Source organism: Suncus etruscus, chromosome 20, assembly GCF_024139225.1.
Source record: "Suncus etruscus isolate mSunEtr1 chromosome 20, mSunEtr1.pri.cur, whole genome shotgun sequence".
NCBI classification, from domain to species: Eukaryota; Metazoa; Chordata; class Mammalia; order Eulipotyphla; family Soricidae; genus Suncus; species Suncus etruscus.
In genome coordinates this window covers 15,177,216-15,195,300 of record NC_064867.1, presented here as the reverse complement: position 1 = coordinate 15,195,300, position 18,085 = coordinate 15,177,216, and the positions used below count along the sequence as shown (strand labels likewise).

Below are 18,085 nucleotides of genomic sequence, written 5' to 3'. Positions count from 1 at the left end.
CACTTAGATTAAAGGTATCCTTCTGCCTTGCAAGAAATACCAAATTATTTCTCCAATACATACAGGCACATTATTAAAGGCAGGATCAGACTATTATAAAGTTATTTACCTTTTTTTTTTATTTTTGGTTTTTGGGCCACACCTGGTTACGCTCAGGGGTTACTCTTGGCTATGCACTCAGAAATTGCTCCTGGGACGCCAGGGATCGAACCAGGTCCGTCTGGGTCAGCTGCATGCAAGGCAAATGGCCTACTGCTGCATTATCCCTCTGGCCCCTACTTGGGGACATTTTAATAATAATCCAAGGGATTAACAAATCCTTTGCTGATTTTGTGACTGGAAATATAAATCAATGTAGTTTCCCTAGAAAACCTTGCAGGAGCAAGATATAATGTGACTTTTTTTGGTAGGGACCTCTTCTTTGCAGTTACCCCAACTGGTTCACAGAGGTAGAGTCCTAAGTGGTATTACAAAAAAGCCTTTGGGATGGGGTAATGAGTATATATGGAGCCAGAGGTTGATCCCATGATGGTATGCTTCAAGGATGGAGAAACCCTGAGTATCTTAGGCCACGGGAATTCCCTTTCTTCCCCAATGCTTACTGTGCCTATGCAAAAAAAAAAAAAAAAAAAAAAGTGGGGGGAATGCCAAACCCTAACACTCCAGCACCCATACTTTTTCTTGTTTTGTTTTGATTTGTTAGTTTTTTACTTTATTTTCCTTCTCTTTTTTCTTCCACTTTCCTCTTTCTTTTTCACGCTTGTGATTATTATTTAGAGATTTATCTTTATTTTTATTTGCCAGGTCCATTTTTTTTCTTTCTTCCATTTTTCTTTCTTTATTTTTTCTCTCGCTTCTTTCTTTTTTTGGTAGTTGTCACCAAATTTTTTTCTCCCCTTTTTCTTATCCTTTTTATCTCCAATGACGGTGGAATGGATGCTCAATCTACAACAAGCTGGAAAGTGGAGACCAGTTGCACTAGCACACTGTGGGGTAGAGGAGGGAGATATGGGATGCATACTGGGAACAGGGGTGAAGGGAGGACAGCACTGGTGGTGGGAATGTCCCTCTTTCATTGTCACTATGTACCATAAATAATTCAGTGAAAGATTTGTAATGCACTTTGGTCACAATAAAAATTAAAAAAAAAATCCTAAGTGGTTAAAAAGTAATAACTAATTAGGGACCAATCTACCTTGCTTTTATAATGGTCTTGTTTTGATTCAGTTCAATAGTGACACCTACTGGTCATGAGAATTAATTCTTTTCCTGGAATGAAAGCAACCAGTCTTACCTTAAATGTGCTTTTGATCATTCACATTTGGTTTCACACATTATATGTGAAAATCCTAAAATTAACAATGATGTAGTTAACATGATATAATAGCAACAAACAAGGAAAAGGGTGAGTGAGCAGAGAAACCCTTAAGACTGGACAGTAACTCCTGATACTTATTGTTTTGATATTTTATCCCTGATACCTAGACCGACAGGACCTTGAGGAACCCACAAAAGTAGACAAGCTACAAGAACCATTGCTGGAAGCACTGAAAATTTATATCCGAAAGAGACGACCTAGCAAACCTCACATGTTTCCAAAGATCTTAATGAAAATCACAGATCTCCGCAGCATCAGTGCTAAAGGTATGTGTTTAGACTGTCACTATGTGCACAGAAAATCCATGGTCTTAATCAGGTTGTTACTTTTTTAAACTGTGTTTATATAAAATAGCTAAAAGTGCCTTTTTGTTATTTTGGAATTCATTTCTTATTGAAAACAAAAGGAGTTAAATAATACTCTTCTAAGAAAGAAACCTTTCATCTTACTCGATGTTAATCTTAAAATTATAATCTATAAATTTATAAAATCTAAAATTCAGATGACCAAGTGATAAGAAAAAAAATCATAAACTATCTCCTATATAACCATCTTTTAATTTTTCTTTTTACTTTTATTTCAGCTTCTAACATATAGTCTGGTTTATGTAACTTCACAATCTTTCCCAAGCACCTAAATCTCAGAAAAATTAATAGGGTAAATTAAGTAGGGTAAATTATAAGTTTCTCCCTCTCTCAATGTAGTCATTGTTCACTTGTGTATAGGCAGATTTACTTCTGTACCCTCATAAGCAAAGGAATTCTTGCCTTCCTAAGAGAAATATTTTTTGCCTAGTGATTTTCAGTTTTATTTTCAGGCTATCAAGGCAATACAGAAGTGCCTGGGGCTGTGTCACAGTTCAGTGTTGAGAAGACTTTTTCTTTCATTTTTATTTTTTTGGTGAAGTCATACCTGGCTGTACTTAGGCAGTCTTGATTCTGGCTCAGAGATCACTTCTGGTGGTGCCAGGAATCAAATCCTGGTCAGCTGCATGCATGGCAAGGCTAATACATTAACTACTGTACTATATCACTCAAGCTCCTGAGTTTTTTCTACAGAGAATTCAGCAGCTATCCTTTGTACAAAGTGTGCTGTTCCTTAGTCTCCTTACCCCAATAGTATTCACTTTTTCCCTAAGGCCTTAGTGAGCCAAGAAACAAACTCCACATTTCAGAAAACGCTTGTTTAATAAGGAGTTTGATCCCTAAACACCTTTTGAGAGGTTAATTCCTAGCATAGCATTAGGAATAGAAAGGCAAAAAAACAGATACCAACATTCAACTATCTTTGTGTCTTTGACTTTAAACCATAAGGCTATATAATATTGCCCTTCCCTAACTGTAGCCAGACAAAAAATAACTGTGATTATGGAAATCTATAATCTGCAGTCTAGTAGAGTAGCCACAAGTCACATTTGGCTTTCCAGCACTTGAATTCACTAATGTGAATGAGACACTGTTTTCTCATTTTATTTCAACTTAATGAGTTTAAATGTAGTTACATGTGGCTTGTGGCTAACATCCTGGACAGTGCTATATTGGGCTGTTAATTGCCGCACATTATTTAAGCTGCTTTTTTCTGTTTGTGGGTAAATGGTATTCTTTCAGTTGTCTAATTTTCCAGATATACTCATTCTAGTCTTATCAGTAATTATTTTGTTGGTAATTATGCTAATACTAGTATTTTTTTCCCAGAAGCAGACTGTCTTCAGACATATCCTTACATCTTGGCAGCTTTCCTATACATAGCTATTACTTAGTTAATATTTAAATGAAGATAAGTCTTGAGGAGGCACTGGATGTCCATTTTTCACCCTTGTTAAAGTACATGAAAGTTGATCCTCAGTTATTCATTTCAAGTCCTTATCACCAGATTTCTATTATCTGTTTTCAAAGGTGCAGAACGTGTAATTACCTTGAAAATGGAAATTCCTGGATCAATGCCACCTCTCATTCAGGAAATGCTGGAGAATTCTGAAGGACATGAACCTTTGACCCAAAGTTCAAGTGGAAACACAGCAGAGCACAGTCCCAGCATCTCACCCAGCTCAGTGGAAAACAGTGGTGTTGGCCAGTCACCACTGGTCCAATGAGACACTTTCTAGCTACTTCAAACATTCCCCAGTACCTTCTGTTCCGGGATTGAAAATGCAAGAAAAAAAGACATTTTTACTGCTGCTTAGTTTTTGGACCGAAAATATAGTAAAACTCAAGAAGGACCAAGAAGTTTTCATATGTATCAATATATACTCCTCACTGTCTAACTTACGTTAAAAAAAAAAAAACTTTTTAAATTCTAAGAAATTCAGCCATTTCATGCAACCAGAAATTAGTTAAAAGCTTCTATTTTCCTCTTTGAACATTCAAGATTGCATGGCAAAGACCCAGTCAAATGATATGTCCCCTGGTTAAGTTTCTGAAGACTTTGTACATACAGAAGTATGGCTCTGTTCTTTCTATAATGTATTTGGTGCTTTTGTCTTGTATACTTAAAAAAATATATAAAAAACAAACAAAAAAAAAAACCAAGACACCAACGTTATAAAAGACTACTGTACATGCCCAGCTAAGAACGCTTCAAAAAGATAAAGGTTTTGCCTTCATAGAATAACCAAGACACCAAGGTAAGGAATGGGATTATTGTACAGTATGGCAAGATAAGGCTAAAGATTTTCTCATTTAGTTAGTATGAAAGCCTGTCCTTTGCTCTTTATGATGCTCTCATACTGCATCTTTTCTTTCATGTTGTCCAATAAAAATATAAAAATTAACTGCACTAGCAGAAGAGAATTCTGTATCAGTGTAACTGCCAGTTCAGTTAATCAAATGTCATTTGTTCAATTGTTAATGTCACTTTAAAAGTAAAAGTGGTTTATTGTTTAATGACAGGACTACACAATTTTAAAAATACATTTTTTACAATAATGATAGCCTCCAAGGCAGAAACACTTTTCAGTGTTAGAAGTTTTTTGTTTACCTATTCACAAGCATTAGGGAAATTTTCATGGGTTAATCAGCAGGGATGGTCTACCTACCACCTGTATCACAGAACTCTAGTGTCCTTCTAATTCATGCCTGATATTTGGGATTGGTTTTCCAGGTTCTGGATGCCCTGGGGGCTAACATTCACACCCTTGGGCATGAGTAAAGAATCTGTCCTCCTTTGACCTTGTTCAATCACTATGAAGCAGAGTGAAAGCTGTGTAGATGTGATTAACAAATACAGAGTGTCAGTTTCTTAGTTCTCATTTAAGCACTAGTGGAAATTTTTTTTTAATATTAGCAATGTCTGTGATGTACTTTCACTGGCTCTGTTTGTACATTGAGATTGTTTAACAATGCTTTCTATGTTCATATACCTGTTTACCTTTTGTTCCATGGAGTCTCCTGGCAAAGAATAAATTATATTTTATTTAAAAGTGTGTGGGTGCTTTTCCTCTGATTCACCTTCAGAAAAAGAGACAAAGAACACAGTTCCATTTATTAATGTTTAAAAGTTCATTTCAAAAAGCAGGTCTGGAGGCTGCAAACCATGACAATTAAAATCTGTGCTAATGCACCGGCAGTCTATAACAAGTCTACAAGCCAATCAGACAGTACATGACATTTCGATGGAGTAAAAAAGAGAGCATAAAACTGTATGTGTAAGAACAAAATGTTAAAAGGCCTACCACAATAATAAAAAACCATCAATACATCATCACATTAAAATAAGCCAGATGTACAAAAAGTCTGAGACAGAAAAGACAAAAAAAAAGGACAACACAGGGAATCTGTAAAATGTTTTTTGTGCTCTTTGGCACTTAATTAAACATTGCAAATCAACATCTTCTTCTTCATCAGACTCTGCAAAATATTTCACTTCTTTTCTAGCCCGACCAGTCCGTGGCAGAGAAGGTGGTTCAGAAGTGAAGTCTGAAGGGAAGATGTCCACATCTGAATCCTGATCAAAAGATGTTTTCTTCGGTTTCTAGACATTGTAAATAAAAACAGTCAAATAATTATTCCTTTCTTCTGTCCTACATTTAGGAAATCGTGCAAATCTTGGCAAAATTATAACTCACAAGTCAAGTGAAAAATCAATCACCTACTCTTTTCTAGAAAGAGAGAAAAGGACTATATAGGTTATTTCTCACCTTAGTGATCTCTATTGCTTTCTTCCTTAATTTTTTTGAAAATATTTTTATTTAAACACTGTGTTACAAGGTTGCTCATACTAGTTTTTCCCCCACAGATAAAGTTGTTCATGATTGAATTACATTCAATGTAACTACATTCAATGTAGAACAATCTTCACCAGTGCACATTTCCTTGCCACCAGTATCAAGAGTTTCCCTCTTACCCTCCCTGTTTCCCTCTTCCCTCTGACTCTCTTCTATCGTTCCCCCTCTTTCTTTCAAAACCAATCAAAATGTAAAAAACTGAGTTTTCTCTCATTTGCAAATATATGCCAATCATGAGAAAGGCAAGACCTACAATGCAGGCAAAGCATTTTAAGTGTTTAGGACACCAAGATAATTCTGAATCGTAAGTCATCTGAATGAAAAGGTCAATATGAAAGTCAACTGAAAAGCTACAATCCTCTATTATTATATTAATATTTTGACAAAGAGAAAAGAATGTTCTTTGTCATGTTCTTTATATACCAAAAGGGCAAGTGTACTTATCAAAATGGGTCAAGACTAGTTGGAAAAAAATAACCAATCCAATTAATTTAAGTTTTTTAATTTTTAATTAAATTATCTCTTACCAATGGCTTCACTTTTTATAAAGTCTTAATTTGGTCTGAAAGTAATTTTCAGAAGGCAATATCTGTTTTGTATTGGATGATACTAGAATATTCTTATTAGACCCAATTTATACTATAGTTTTATAAAGAAATGGTCCTACACATAAAGATTAATAGATGAGAAACTAAGTTTACAATTATAATTTATAATTTTTAAACCAAATTTTAAAAAACAAATTTTTAAAATTTTTTAAAGTTTATTATTATAGTACATCATAGATTTAAGTGAACTAAGGCAGTTACACAAAAACCATGCATTAAGAGATGGTCCTAATTACCTTGCTTGCTGGTTTGGATGTTTTCCTGCCAGGGTTATAATCACCTTCATTTTCAGAGCCAGATGTTTTCCTTTTCTTGGCCCCTCGGCCTTTACCTTAAAATGACATAGTTATTTTAGTTTGTCCCCAAAATACAATGTAATACAGAGAGATAAATGTCAAAAATTATACTTTGTTTCTTTGGCATGCCCCGATATGGTACCACAACACCTGATTTCTTAATATGTATGAACAACATTGACCACAAGATGTCAGTTCTGGGGTTGATTGACACTACTGAAGACCATAAGCATTGCAAAATACATTCCAACTAGTTGAAGGTTTGGTGACAAATGTTAATGATCCTGATACTTAAAAGGTCCTCAGAATTTAGCAGGGATGAAGAGAGATAATAAAGGGTAATAATGCTTCCCTTATCATGTGGCTGAAATCTGATCCCTGGCATAGTATATGGTCACTGAGCACTATCGGGTCACTTCGAGGCTAGAAAAAGCCACTGAGCAACACTGGGTGTGGTCCAGAGACTGCTCCCACAGTTTTTTTAAATAGGTCATTGGGCCGGGAAAGAAACACTTTTTTTGTTTGTTTACAATTTGTCACAGACCAAAAGAGTGAACTTTCATAAAATATGAACTACTAGAAAAGGCCTACATTTTAAAAACTGACACCAAGGGCCAGAGCTTTAATACAGCAGGCAGGGCATTTGCCTAAAACAACTTTAAGACTTTATAGATTCTATTTGTTTGTTTGTTTTCTTCAGAAGTTCTGGGTTACTTATAACTCAGGGTTATTCCTGGTTCAATACTTAGGAGTGTTTAGGGCATGCTCATGGGACTGTATTCGTGTGGACTAGAAATAGAGTCAGAGCCAATGGCATCCACACTCAATAGCAAGCACTGTATCTTCTGTGCGATCTCTCTCTAGCCCTGAGTTGTCTAGACTCTGGAAGCAAGCTAGCAGAAAAACTTATGCCAGGGTCCTTGTGTAATCCTGAGTGTAATTGTCATTCTCCATATGAGCAAGAAAGTCTTACAAGTCTAAGATTCCAAGCTTCAGCCAATGATTAATACATTTGAGTTTGTGAGTTCTTTAATCAAACTGCTTCTAGTAAGTTTTCAACCATTAAGTACACAGAGAGTTCGCTTAACCTCTTGTGTCTTCATTTCTGATCTATAGAAGCAAGAAGTAACTTAGCCTAGGTGACCTGGCTCTGTTCTTTCAATGCACTGCTTGCTGAGGAATAAAGAAATGTAGAGGAAAAGTCTCTCTGAATTCAATGAGCCAAAGAAACAACCGTTTGCTTCATAGAAAGATAACCTTTCTTTACCTTTTGGCGTTGTAGTCTTCTTTGGAATGCCAAATTCAGAGTCAGAATCAGAATTCATTGTCTCTACTTTCTTCTGTTTGGGAGCTCTCTTGGGCTTAGAGATTATATCTGAAGGTGGTTTTCCTATTAAGAAAATTTCCATTTTATAGATTAATGTAATATACTTGCCACTATAAAAAACTGAAGTGAGTCCTGTAAGAACAATTTCTTACTACTACTATAAAATTGAGTAGTTCAAAAAGGCTTCTCTTGATGCCAGTGTAAAGGCAAAATGCTATTTAATTATGCAAACATGCCTTGTGATAATTCAAATGAGGTACTTTATACAAGGACCATTAAAATGAATTAAGATCCTAAAAAAGAACTTTTTAAAAAACAACAGCAGGGCCAGAGAGATAGCACAGCAGGGAAGGCATTTGCCTTGCATTTGGCCAACCTGGGTTCAATTCCTGGCATTCCAGAGTGATACCAGATGAGATCCAAAAAACAAAATCAAACAAAACAGTAAAATATAGTAAAGTCATGACAGGGGCTAGAGCAATTTGCATGTAAGCCAACCCGGGTTTGATCCCCAGCATCCCTTATGGTCTCTTAAGCCTAACAGGAGTAATTTCTGAGTGCAGAGCCAAGAGTAACCCCTGAACACTTGCCAGAAGTGGCCAACCACCACCCCCAAAAAAGTAAAGTATAGTCATGACAAAATGTATTTGACCACAAATTATAATCCAAGTACAACCACATGTTAGAAACTTTTACAATGTTTTACTGTTTATAACTGTTTTTGAAATATTTCATGGAACCTCCAAATATCATAAAGAGATGAAACCACTTTTATTTAAAAGTTGAAATCCTGGGGCTGGAAAAAGCAATTAACACAATTTGACCCCTCACACATCATATAATCCCCCACCTCAGAGAGTGATTCCTGAGTATAGAGCCAGGAGTAAATACTAAGTACTATCAGATGTGGTCAAAAAGCAAACAAAAGTGTGAAATCCAGAAGCCACTGAGACAGTACAGAGGTTGAACACATGTTGATCGAATGGACCCAATGTGATTCTCTGGCAGTACGTTGTCCCCTGCTAGGTGAAGCCCTTGCAGCCCACAAGCACGGAGCCTGAGCAGCACCCATCCTAGTTCCTTGCATTGAACTTCTGACCTCTGACTGGCCATGAATGACCAAGACTGTATACTCTCTCACCCCTGGAAAAGTTAAAATCTAGACTTAGTACTTGTATATGCAAAGAAATATGAAACTTCTAGGGTCTGTTTTGTCTTGGGTTTGTTTACTTTTGGTTTTTACAATACCTGGCAGTGTTCAGGACTTACTCCTGGCTCTGTGCTCTGAGAAATTAAAGCTAAAGCCTCATTAACACAAGAAGGGTAGAGCTAGAGAGATAGTACAGTTGATAGAGTGTGTGTTATGCACACAGCTGATCCGGATTTGATCTCTGGCATCCCGTATGGTTTCCCAAGCACCACTAGGACATTAAGTCTAATTCCTGAGAGCAAATGGTTTCCTGGAGAAAACCCTAAGCATTGCCAAGTATGACCCCAAACAATTCTATTTTTTATTTTTTAATAAGAAGGGTCAGGGATGTAGCTCAGTTTGCCTTGCATGGTTGAAGACCTGGGTTTGATCCCCAGCAACACAAAAAAAAACAAAGAAAAATTAGAAAGACAGGTCACTCTTCTGGAAGTGGTAGCCATAGTTTGTGTAATTTTCCACTTCTCTCTGTATGTATCCCAATGTCTATAAATCCCACAAGAACTGCTTGGCAGCACTTAATAGAAATATATAGATGTCTTGATGCCTAACTTCTTCAATTCTGGATCAGGACCCCACATGACAAAAGTAAGAGATGAGATTTCTTATTCAACAGACTTTCCAGGCTTGCAGTGGTAGGTAGCACTTTCAACTTCACTAGATAATTCATGACTCTGATATCTGAGTATACCTATGAACGCCCTTTTCGTTTCTGGTTTTGGGGCCATACGTGGTGGTGTTCAGGTTTTACTTCTTGCTCTGTGCTCAGGGATCACTCAATAGTGGTGGTGATGGATGGACCATATATGGTAACATGAATTGAGCCTGGTTGGCCATGTGCAAGGCAACCACCTTCCCCTGTAATCTAGCTCTCCAGGCTCTACAAACTGCATTTACTGTAAAATATTGGAGGCATATAACATAACCCAAGCAAAGTAATTTGGAATTAAAAATTAAGTGTTTGGGATCAGAGAGATAGTACAGTAGGTAAGGCACAGCATCTGATCAAGGTTCGATCCCTAACCTATATATGATCCCCTGAGTAAGTCAGGAGTAAGCCCTGAGCACTGCCAGCTGGTGGTCTACAAAACAAAACAAAAATAGACTATACCACAGAAGAATATGACCTTGAAATCACCTTCTTGAAACTTTTATGCAAAATGTATTTTTGAAGAAGCATATAGTTCCAGAAATTACACTTCACAGGATGGGTCACTAGTTCAACTACTGGTAAAATAGGACTGAGGTAAGCTAACTTTTTTCTGAGTTTCTAAGATGCAGGTTCCTCTTGATTCCAAGGTAAAAATTCAAATATAAACATTTACTTGGGAAGTAGCAAAATGAAGGGAACATGGTCTAGGGGTATGATTCTCACTTTGAGTAGTGACAAAATAGAGTATAAAAATGAGACAAGGAAGAAAAGAAAGCCAGTAGTGGCTAAGTTTTCAAAGCTGTCATCACTTTGAAATTTTAGTATGGCTATGAAGACCCTCTGGAAGTCAGTGTAAAATACCTATTCTAGAGCTAGCTCACCTGAGAAACAAAAACACAGGGATATTTGAACCCTCACTTTTCTAAAACCACCGAGAAGGGTGACTAGTGAAAGAGAACTGTTCGGGGCCAGGTAGGTGGCGCTGGAGGTAAGGTGTCTGCCTTGCAAGCGCTAGCCAAGGAAGGACCGCGGTTCGATCCCCCGGCGTCCCATATGGTTCCCCCAAGCCAGGGGCGATTTCTGAGCACATAGCCAGGAGTAACCCCTGAGCATCAAACGGGTGTGGCCCAAAAACCAAAAAAAAAAAAAACAGTTCTTTTAAAAAAAAAAAAAAAAAAAAAAAAAAAGAAAGAGAACTGTTCATATTCTAGAACAGCAAGAAAGAGAAAGAATTCAGAAAATAATCTAAACATTGGTCATGTGGACTGAGGTGATAAACGCAAAATGATGTGATAAATGCCCAAAGTACTGACTAGCAAGGATACTAGCCAGTTTCTCACAACTGTATATGGTTTATGATGCTTAAGGAAATCAAAAGTACATACCCTTTTTAGCAGCTGCTGTTTTACCTGGAACTTTATCTGTTTGTTTCAAACCAAATGATGGTGAAAATACAGAAGCAGAATCTTCTTCATTGCTGTCAAATTTAGCTGAATCTAAAATTATAAAGCATTATTTCAGTAAAGAGATTATATAAGACCCACTTTAAACTTTGATTCTTTTGGTTAAATTCTCTTCACCTAATTAATTTTATAATGTTTTACTTTGTGGCTAATTCTCTATAATACACAAAACTGAAAATATAACAATATTATATTTAAAGAGTTTCATTTTAAACAATACAGAAATGCAAAGCAATGGTCCTTTTTTTTCTTTGTTTTTGGGCCAGCTACTACTCAGGAGTTACTCCTGGCCCTGCACTCAGAAATTGCTCCTGGCAGACTCTGGGGACCAAATGAAATACAGGGTCTGTCCTGGTCATGTCCAGGGTCAGCCATGTACAAGGTAAACACCCAACCGCTGTGCTAGTGCTTCGGTCCCAGCAATGGTAATTCTTAACAGTTCCAACTGCTATTCATTTAAAATATAACCAGGGCCAGACAGCACAGGGCTTATGGCACTTAAGGTTGTTATTTACCAATCCCAGTTTGATTGCCAAACTACATGGCGTAAATCTGGAGCACTTCTGGGTGTGGCCCCAAACCAAAAATTAGCAGCCAAAAAAAAAAGAGGGATATGAAAAAGCTACCATGTAGTTATATTATTATGAAGATAAAATTTCAATCTTCCCAAATATCTTCTATATTTTTCTCTCGCATGGACCATCACACACACATTCCTACCTCCCTTACATATATACAATTCCATTTACAGTTTAGCATATGCCAAACTTGAATGAACTGATAATGCATATTTTGACCAAAACCTTGAAAATTGCCTCAGGAAAAGTAAATAAACTTAACAACATTGAAAAAAATCTAGAAATGAAGTAAAATGTTTGCTTATTAAAAAGATCCTGAAATTAGCTCATTACATTGTCATTTTTTTTTACTACCTTTATTTTCTTCCAACACACACTGATACAATAAGTAACCAATAGAAAATATAAGCATACCATCTTCTGACTTCTGGGAGTAGGAAGGAAATGAGAAAAGATTTCCAAAATCTTGACTTTTTTTGTCATGTGAAGATTTTCTAGTAGAAAGAAAAAATTACCACAATGATGTCATAATTTGATTATCTTGTTTCAAATTTGACAAACTATATAGTATGGGCTGAAAGATTATAATCACAGCATTTTGGTACATCCAAAATGTTGGTACATCTAAGTACATAGAGATTCTAAGCAAACCAATGACATTTCAGAGAATGGAAACTGAACAAAGGTTTAAAGTTATTCAAAACAGCACCAGGGCATTCGCCTTGCAAGCAGCCAACCCTAGTTTCTACCTTGGCATCACATACAGTCCCCTAACCACAGTCAAGAGTGATCTCTGGGCACAGAACCAGGAGTAAACCCTGAACAAAGCTGAGTGTGGTCCAAAAGTAAAAAATTAATTAATTTCTAAAACTAACCCTAAGTTAAAATTTATGGTTGATAGTCATTTCATAAATTTCATCAGTAAGTTTTTTTAGTTATTTCATCAGTAAATTTCTGGCAAAATACAAGAAGGATAAAGTGTTAAAATCTCTGTAAGAGTAAACAATAAACCTATTTCTAATTCTAGACTACCATTGTTAAAATACTTAAGAAGTCTGATCAAGGGCCCGGAGAGATAGCACAGCGGCGTTTGCCTTGCAAGCAGCCGATCCAGGACCAAAGGTGGTTGGTTCGAATCCTGGTGTCCCATATGGTCCCCCATGCCTGCCAGGAGCTATTTCTGAGCAGACAGCCAGGAGGAACCCCTGAGCACCGCCGGGTGTGGCCCAAAAACCAAAAAAAAAAAAAAAGTCTGATCAAGTTCACAAACTTCACATCCTACTTATTAATATTCATATTTAACAGAGGGGGGAAAAGCAATAAAAACAAAACTAACTAGATAAGGAAATTAAATATAATGATTCTAAAGTTTTAGAACTTTTCTTTGAATTGGAGTTTATCAAACTATGTCCCAGAGTCCTACTGCCTATTTCTGTAAATAAGTTTCACTAAAGCAAACCTATGATCACTTAAATATCATTAAAAGCTGTTTTCTTGCTACAATGGCACCTCTGAGTAGTTACAACAGAGCCCACATGGCTTAAAAATGTACAATATATTTATTTATTTATGAGTGTTTTATATTTTGAGTCAACCCATGATCAAGATATTACAAGTTACAAAATCAGATGTCATATCAACCAGATGCAATCCTTCATAAGGATATCATCTAGAATAACAAATACTCTGAGATCTTTAACAGGTTTCTAAATAACACAAGTGAAAAGTAATTATTAGGTACTTACTCTGGGGTAGCTTTTGATTTGCCTGGGGAAAACGTATATTCATCTTTATCTAAACCATCTGAAGGAACAAACTCGTCTTCTCCATCATTTGCTATGGGAGAGGCTTTAACTTTTAACTCCTGTAAATCATTATTGTCATCATCATCATCATCGGCATCATCATCCTCTTCTTCTGAGAAGTCAAATGTATACTTGGGCCTTTCAGCTAGGAGAAAAATAAAACTGCATGTTAAATCAAATCCAGCTTTATCAACATGAAATACTACTACTAGTATTGCATTGGAAAATATTTCAGTATATCTCAAAGTGTACAAAATAAAGAGACATATATTTAGAGGATAAATACCAACAACTTTGGCCTCAGTTACTTGATAGTTTCAGCAGAACCAGTTTGATACTCAGGACCTCCTCATTCCTAGGGCACCACCAGGAATGGTCCCTAATCAAAGTGCCAAAAGTAGCTTCCTCCTTTACATCAGTTTTTAAGTTGATGACTTTAAGGTAATGAAGAACTTAGAAAAGATCAGGGGACTGAAGGGTAAGATGCATGCTTTGCACATGGTCAACCTAAATACAATCCTCATCACAACATATGGTTCCCTGAACACCATTAGAAGAGTCAGGAGTAACTCTGAGCACAGTCTGGTGTGGCCCAAACCCCATTTTAGCATCAAAACAGAGGATCAAATTCCATGTAATGTATAATGACAGAATGGAATAAATAATTTGACTTTAGCACTGCAATTATTTAATTTTGTCATGTGACTCCTAAAGAGAAAATTTTCCTGACACAGGTAAAAAAAAAAGAAACTGCAAAGCATTTCTATTTAGTCATCATTGGGTAATATAATATAATATATAAAATGTATCAGAAGCTTGCTGTTCAAGCCTTTGTTCTTCCTTCAATACATATCTCACTTGCTTGTCTCTATGTTTCTTAACTTTATTATTTCTATTCTAGAGAAGCCTGTGGACTCTCTGGAATGTCTCTTCTTCCTCTTTCTCTTGCTCTCCTCACATCTTTCTAAATAAGTTTCAGTGAAAACTACCTTGCTTCACACACACAAAAAATTAAAATAAAATAGAATTTATCATAATACCTGCTGCTCTTCTAAGCAAAGAATCTCTTGGAATAACCACAGGTTCTGTTTCTTCCAAGTCACTTTCTGACTTGGATTCATCATCTGACCAAGGATTCCGTTTCTTAACTTTCTTTTGACTGGGTTTGCCAGATGAGATGGGAGTTTTTCTCACCCTGGTACCTAAAAAAGGAAAATGACACAAAAAAGAAAAATAATAAGACATGTATCAATACATATGCATATATTGCTACAAATATCATTTAAAATATATCATTTAAAAGTAAAATATTGATCAGACTTAAACATCAAATCCATAGCCAAGGACAAAAGAATCGAAACCCAATCTACAACAAGCTAGACACAGAGAGGACCACTTATAGTAGCAGCCAGGGGGTCAAAGAAGGGGGATATGGGATGAATGCTGGGAACAGGGGTGGAGGGAGGACAACATTGGTAGTGGGAATGCCCCGGATTCAATGTCACTATGTACCTAAATATTACTGTGAAAGATTTGTAATTTACTTTGGTCAAAATAAAAATTATTTAATTAAAAAAAGTTAAAACATTACATCAAATATTAGGAGGGAATAAACAAAATCAAATATGTCTAGATTTTCTCACATAAAAAAAAAACCTTTGTACTAATGCTTACCAGGCTCTTTTTTCTCCCTTTTGGGTTTGGGACCTTTATTTACAGGAACTGGTGACATCAGTGCCTCTTCTCCTGTGCTTTCTACTGGAGTGCCACTGAATTCTTCATCAAATTCCACTTTTACTACTGTGGTGTCAGGATCACCCTACACATTAAAAAGAAAAATCATGAGTAAAATTAATAATCAAATAACACTGTATATTTTAGTGCTACACTTTTAGCCAATAGGCTGCTTTATTTGTTTAGGATGAGAAACACCTTAAAATATGAGTCTATCTATACTTAAAAGATAGGTGAAATCATGATTTTATGTGTAGTAAATGATGTTATTTACCATTCTAATCTTCTAGTACACAGTGAAATGATAGCTTCTTAAAAGGCTACTATGAGAAAATAAAGCTACTTCTGAATATCAAAGGCACTTTTACACCAATAGCTGCAGGTACAAATACCTGCACCTGTAAAGTACATCCTTATCACTTAGCCTTTATATACTAGAGAAAACATTGTAGACCATATAAGAAAATAAATAGCATATGCTAACCACTGCATTTGACACACAGGCACACGTGTCTGCCAACCCTGAGGCAGACAAAGCTACTCTCCAATAACAGAATGATATGACAATAGCTCAGGGAAGAGGACAACCTAGGGCAGCATCAAGGGAGATGTCATCAGAGTAGGAGCCTTTCTGATGGGTTTAGAGTATCAGTTGTTTGCTAGGTAAGAAGAAGCAAAGAATATTTCAGAGAGAAGACAGAGAATTGTGAATTGACATTTTATGTTAGATAATTGAAAACAGTCTATTAAGAGTCAAGAAAAGAGAAGAGGAGAGGGCCAGCAAGATAGAAGAGGCATGGAAGCAACTCTGGTTCAATGTTTGGCACTGCATTCAATAATGCATTCAATGCTGAGGCCTACCAATAATAATCCCAGAGCACAGAGCCAGGAGTAAGCCTTGCATACCACATTATATGGCTCAAAAGTCACCAAAAAATATTTAAAAAGGGAAAAAGATAAAAGATTAGCCAGAGGGTTTGCATATGATATGCTAAGTACACCAGAAATCTGGGTAGTCAGTGAGAAGTCACTGAAAGCTTTTAAGCATGTGTATAATAATCAGACTTATTTACAGAAAATCTGAGATATATTATAAGAGATAAGATGGAGGAATAAAGTGGAGAAAGGTAGAATACATAATTAGATTAGGCACAGGAAGACTTAAAACAGATTACTTTGTTACTCATAAAAACATTAAGGAATTATAAAACACTGTCAATAGGGACCAAGATGAGGAAAGTGGATTTTCAAGTTGCTTTGTAGAAAATTAATAGGATTTAAGTAAGATTACTGAATAAGTGAGAGAATTCCTAGTGCCATTTTTTGGCTTATTTTTATAATAGTACTAGTAACTAAGGTAATATAGAAGTTGAAGCATGTCTTGAAATCAGAGTAAGAGTCCAGTTTTAAACATGCCAAGCAGAGAAGTCTTAGAAATTAAGTAGCCCTAAGAGTTTGGCATTCTTAAAAAGTAGGTTAGGGATACAGGCTTTAACACAGTCATCAGTGTTAATGGAAAAACCTCTGAGCATAGACAGACTACTGAAGGAGATCATGAAAATTAAGAAGAATGCTTGGGCCGAGACATGGCTCAATGTGCTGGAGCACATGCTTTGCATATATGAAGCCCAGATTTGGTCACCAGTACTGCATGAACCTCCCATCACTGTCAGGAGTCACCCCGAAGCACTGAGTCAAGAGTAGTCACTGAACATACCAACTGAAAAAAGGAGAAATCATTACCCTAAGAAGAAAGTTAAGTGGTTATATACAAGTATGTATACTTACTTATGTATGGAAGGAAGTCAGGTAATGGGAAAGCAGTTTACCATAACCTCAAATGATCAGTCTTCAATTTATCATAACAGGAGAAGAGAGCGTAGTAACAATAGGAAAGAGATCTCTGGCATTACAATATTTCTATGCCTCAAATACTAGTCTCTGTAGAGAGAATCTCTAGTCTCTTTAGCTCTTAGAATAATTTCTCAAGCTCTGAAAACTGTGGTTAACAACCTATTTAAAACCCTGGGTTTTAAAATCAATCTATCCAATAAAAAATCAGCTTTTTTTTTTCAGATTATTATCTCTTGTTTTCTCATCTCTGTGCAATTTTCTGTTTCCTTCTCTTGCCACTCCTGCTGGAGGATAGACAAGTCTCAGTTTTTTTTTAAATTTAAATAAGTCAATTGCTTTCTTTTTTAATTTTATTTTATTGAAACCATTGTGATTTATAAGTCTCAGACATACAATGAATCATAGCTAATCCCACCACCAGTGCTGCTCTCCCCCTCTTCCCAAGAGCATCCCATACCACCACCACTATCACCCCAGCCTGCAGGTATCACAGGCCCATTTTAAGTTTAGATTGTTATAGTTTGGGTCTCTTGGTTCCACTGTTGTTGCATTTGACTTGGATATATTTAGTTATGTCCTTTTTTAACACCACCAATGCATCTGAGACCACTTGGCCCCTGGGCCCCATCCTTTCATAACTGTTTTTCTCCTCCTCCATTCAATTTCTTTCCTTCTCTTTGCTATACTCTGAGGCCAAGGGTGGTCGAGACAACTCCCATTTAAACCATTTCATTTCTTCATGCAGTTATTCTAAATACCACCTGGAGATGGACAGGAGTCATTCCTGGCAGTGGTCAGGGGGATGATATGGGATGCTGGGGATCAAATCCAAGTCGGCCACACCCAAGACAAACGCCATACCCACAGTGCAATAGCTCCAGCACTAAGTTTAAATTTTTTAAAATTTCAACACTATCAATCAATCCCAAATATTAAAAGTTGATGGAGCCAGAGTACAGGA

General features: G+C 36.4%; 2 protein-coding genes across 3 annotated transcripts in view; one reads left to right on the top strand and one right to left on the bottom strand.

Moving 5' to 3' along the window:
* RARB (retinoic acid receptor beta) overlaps positions 1-4,012 on the top strand; it is a 439,382-nt gene extending 435,370 nt beyond the window's left edge. For both annotated transcript variants that reach the window (XM_049766063.1, XM_049766064.1), the window contains exons 7-8: positions 1,486-1,644; positions 3,274-4,012. In XM_049766063.1, the coding sequence (XP_049622020.1) occupies positions 1,486-1,644; positions 3,274-3,470 (356 nt within the window). In that variant the 3' untranslated portion in view covers positions 3,471-4,012. The remainder of the gene's footprint in view (positions 1-1,485; positions 1,645-3,273) is intronic.
* Positions 4,013-4,857: 845 nt separating this feature from the next.
* TOP2B (DNA topoisomerase II beta) overlaps positions 4,858-18,085 on the bottom strand; it is a 52,797-nt gene continuing 39,569 nt past the window's right edge. Inside the window, 8 exon segments of the mRNA XM_049766083.1 lie at positions 4,858-5,347; positions 6,445-6,539; positions 7,772-7,894; positions 11,076-11,186; positions 12,146-12,225; positions 13,477-13,681; positions 14,577-14,738; positions 15,211-15,355. Coding sequence (XP_049622040.1) covers positions 5,078-5,347; positions 6,445-6,539; positions 7,772-7,894; positions 11,076-11,186; positions 12,146-12,225; positions 13,477-13,681; positions 14,577-14,738; positions 15,211-15,355 — 1,191 coding nt within the window. The 3' untranslated portion in view covers positions 4,858-5,077.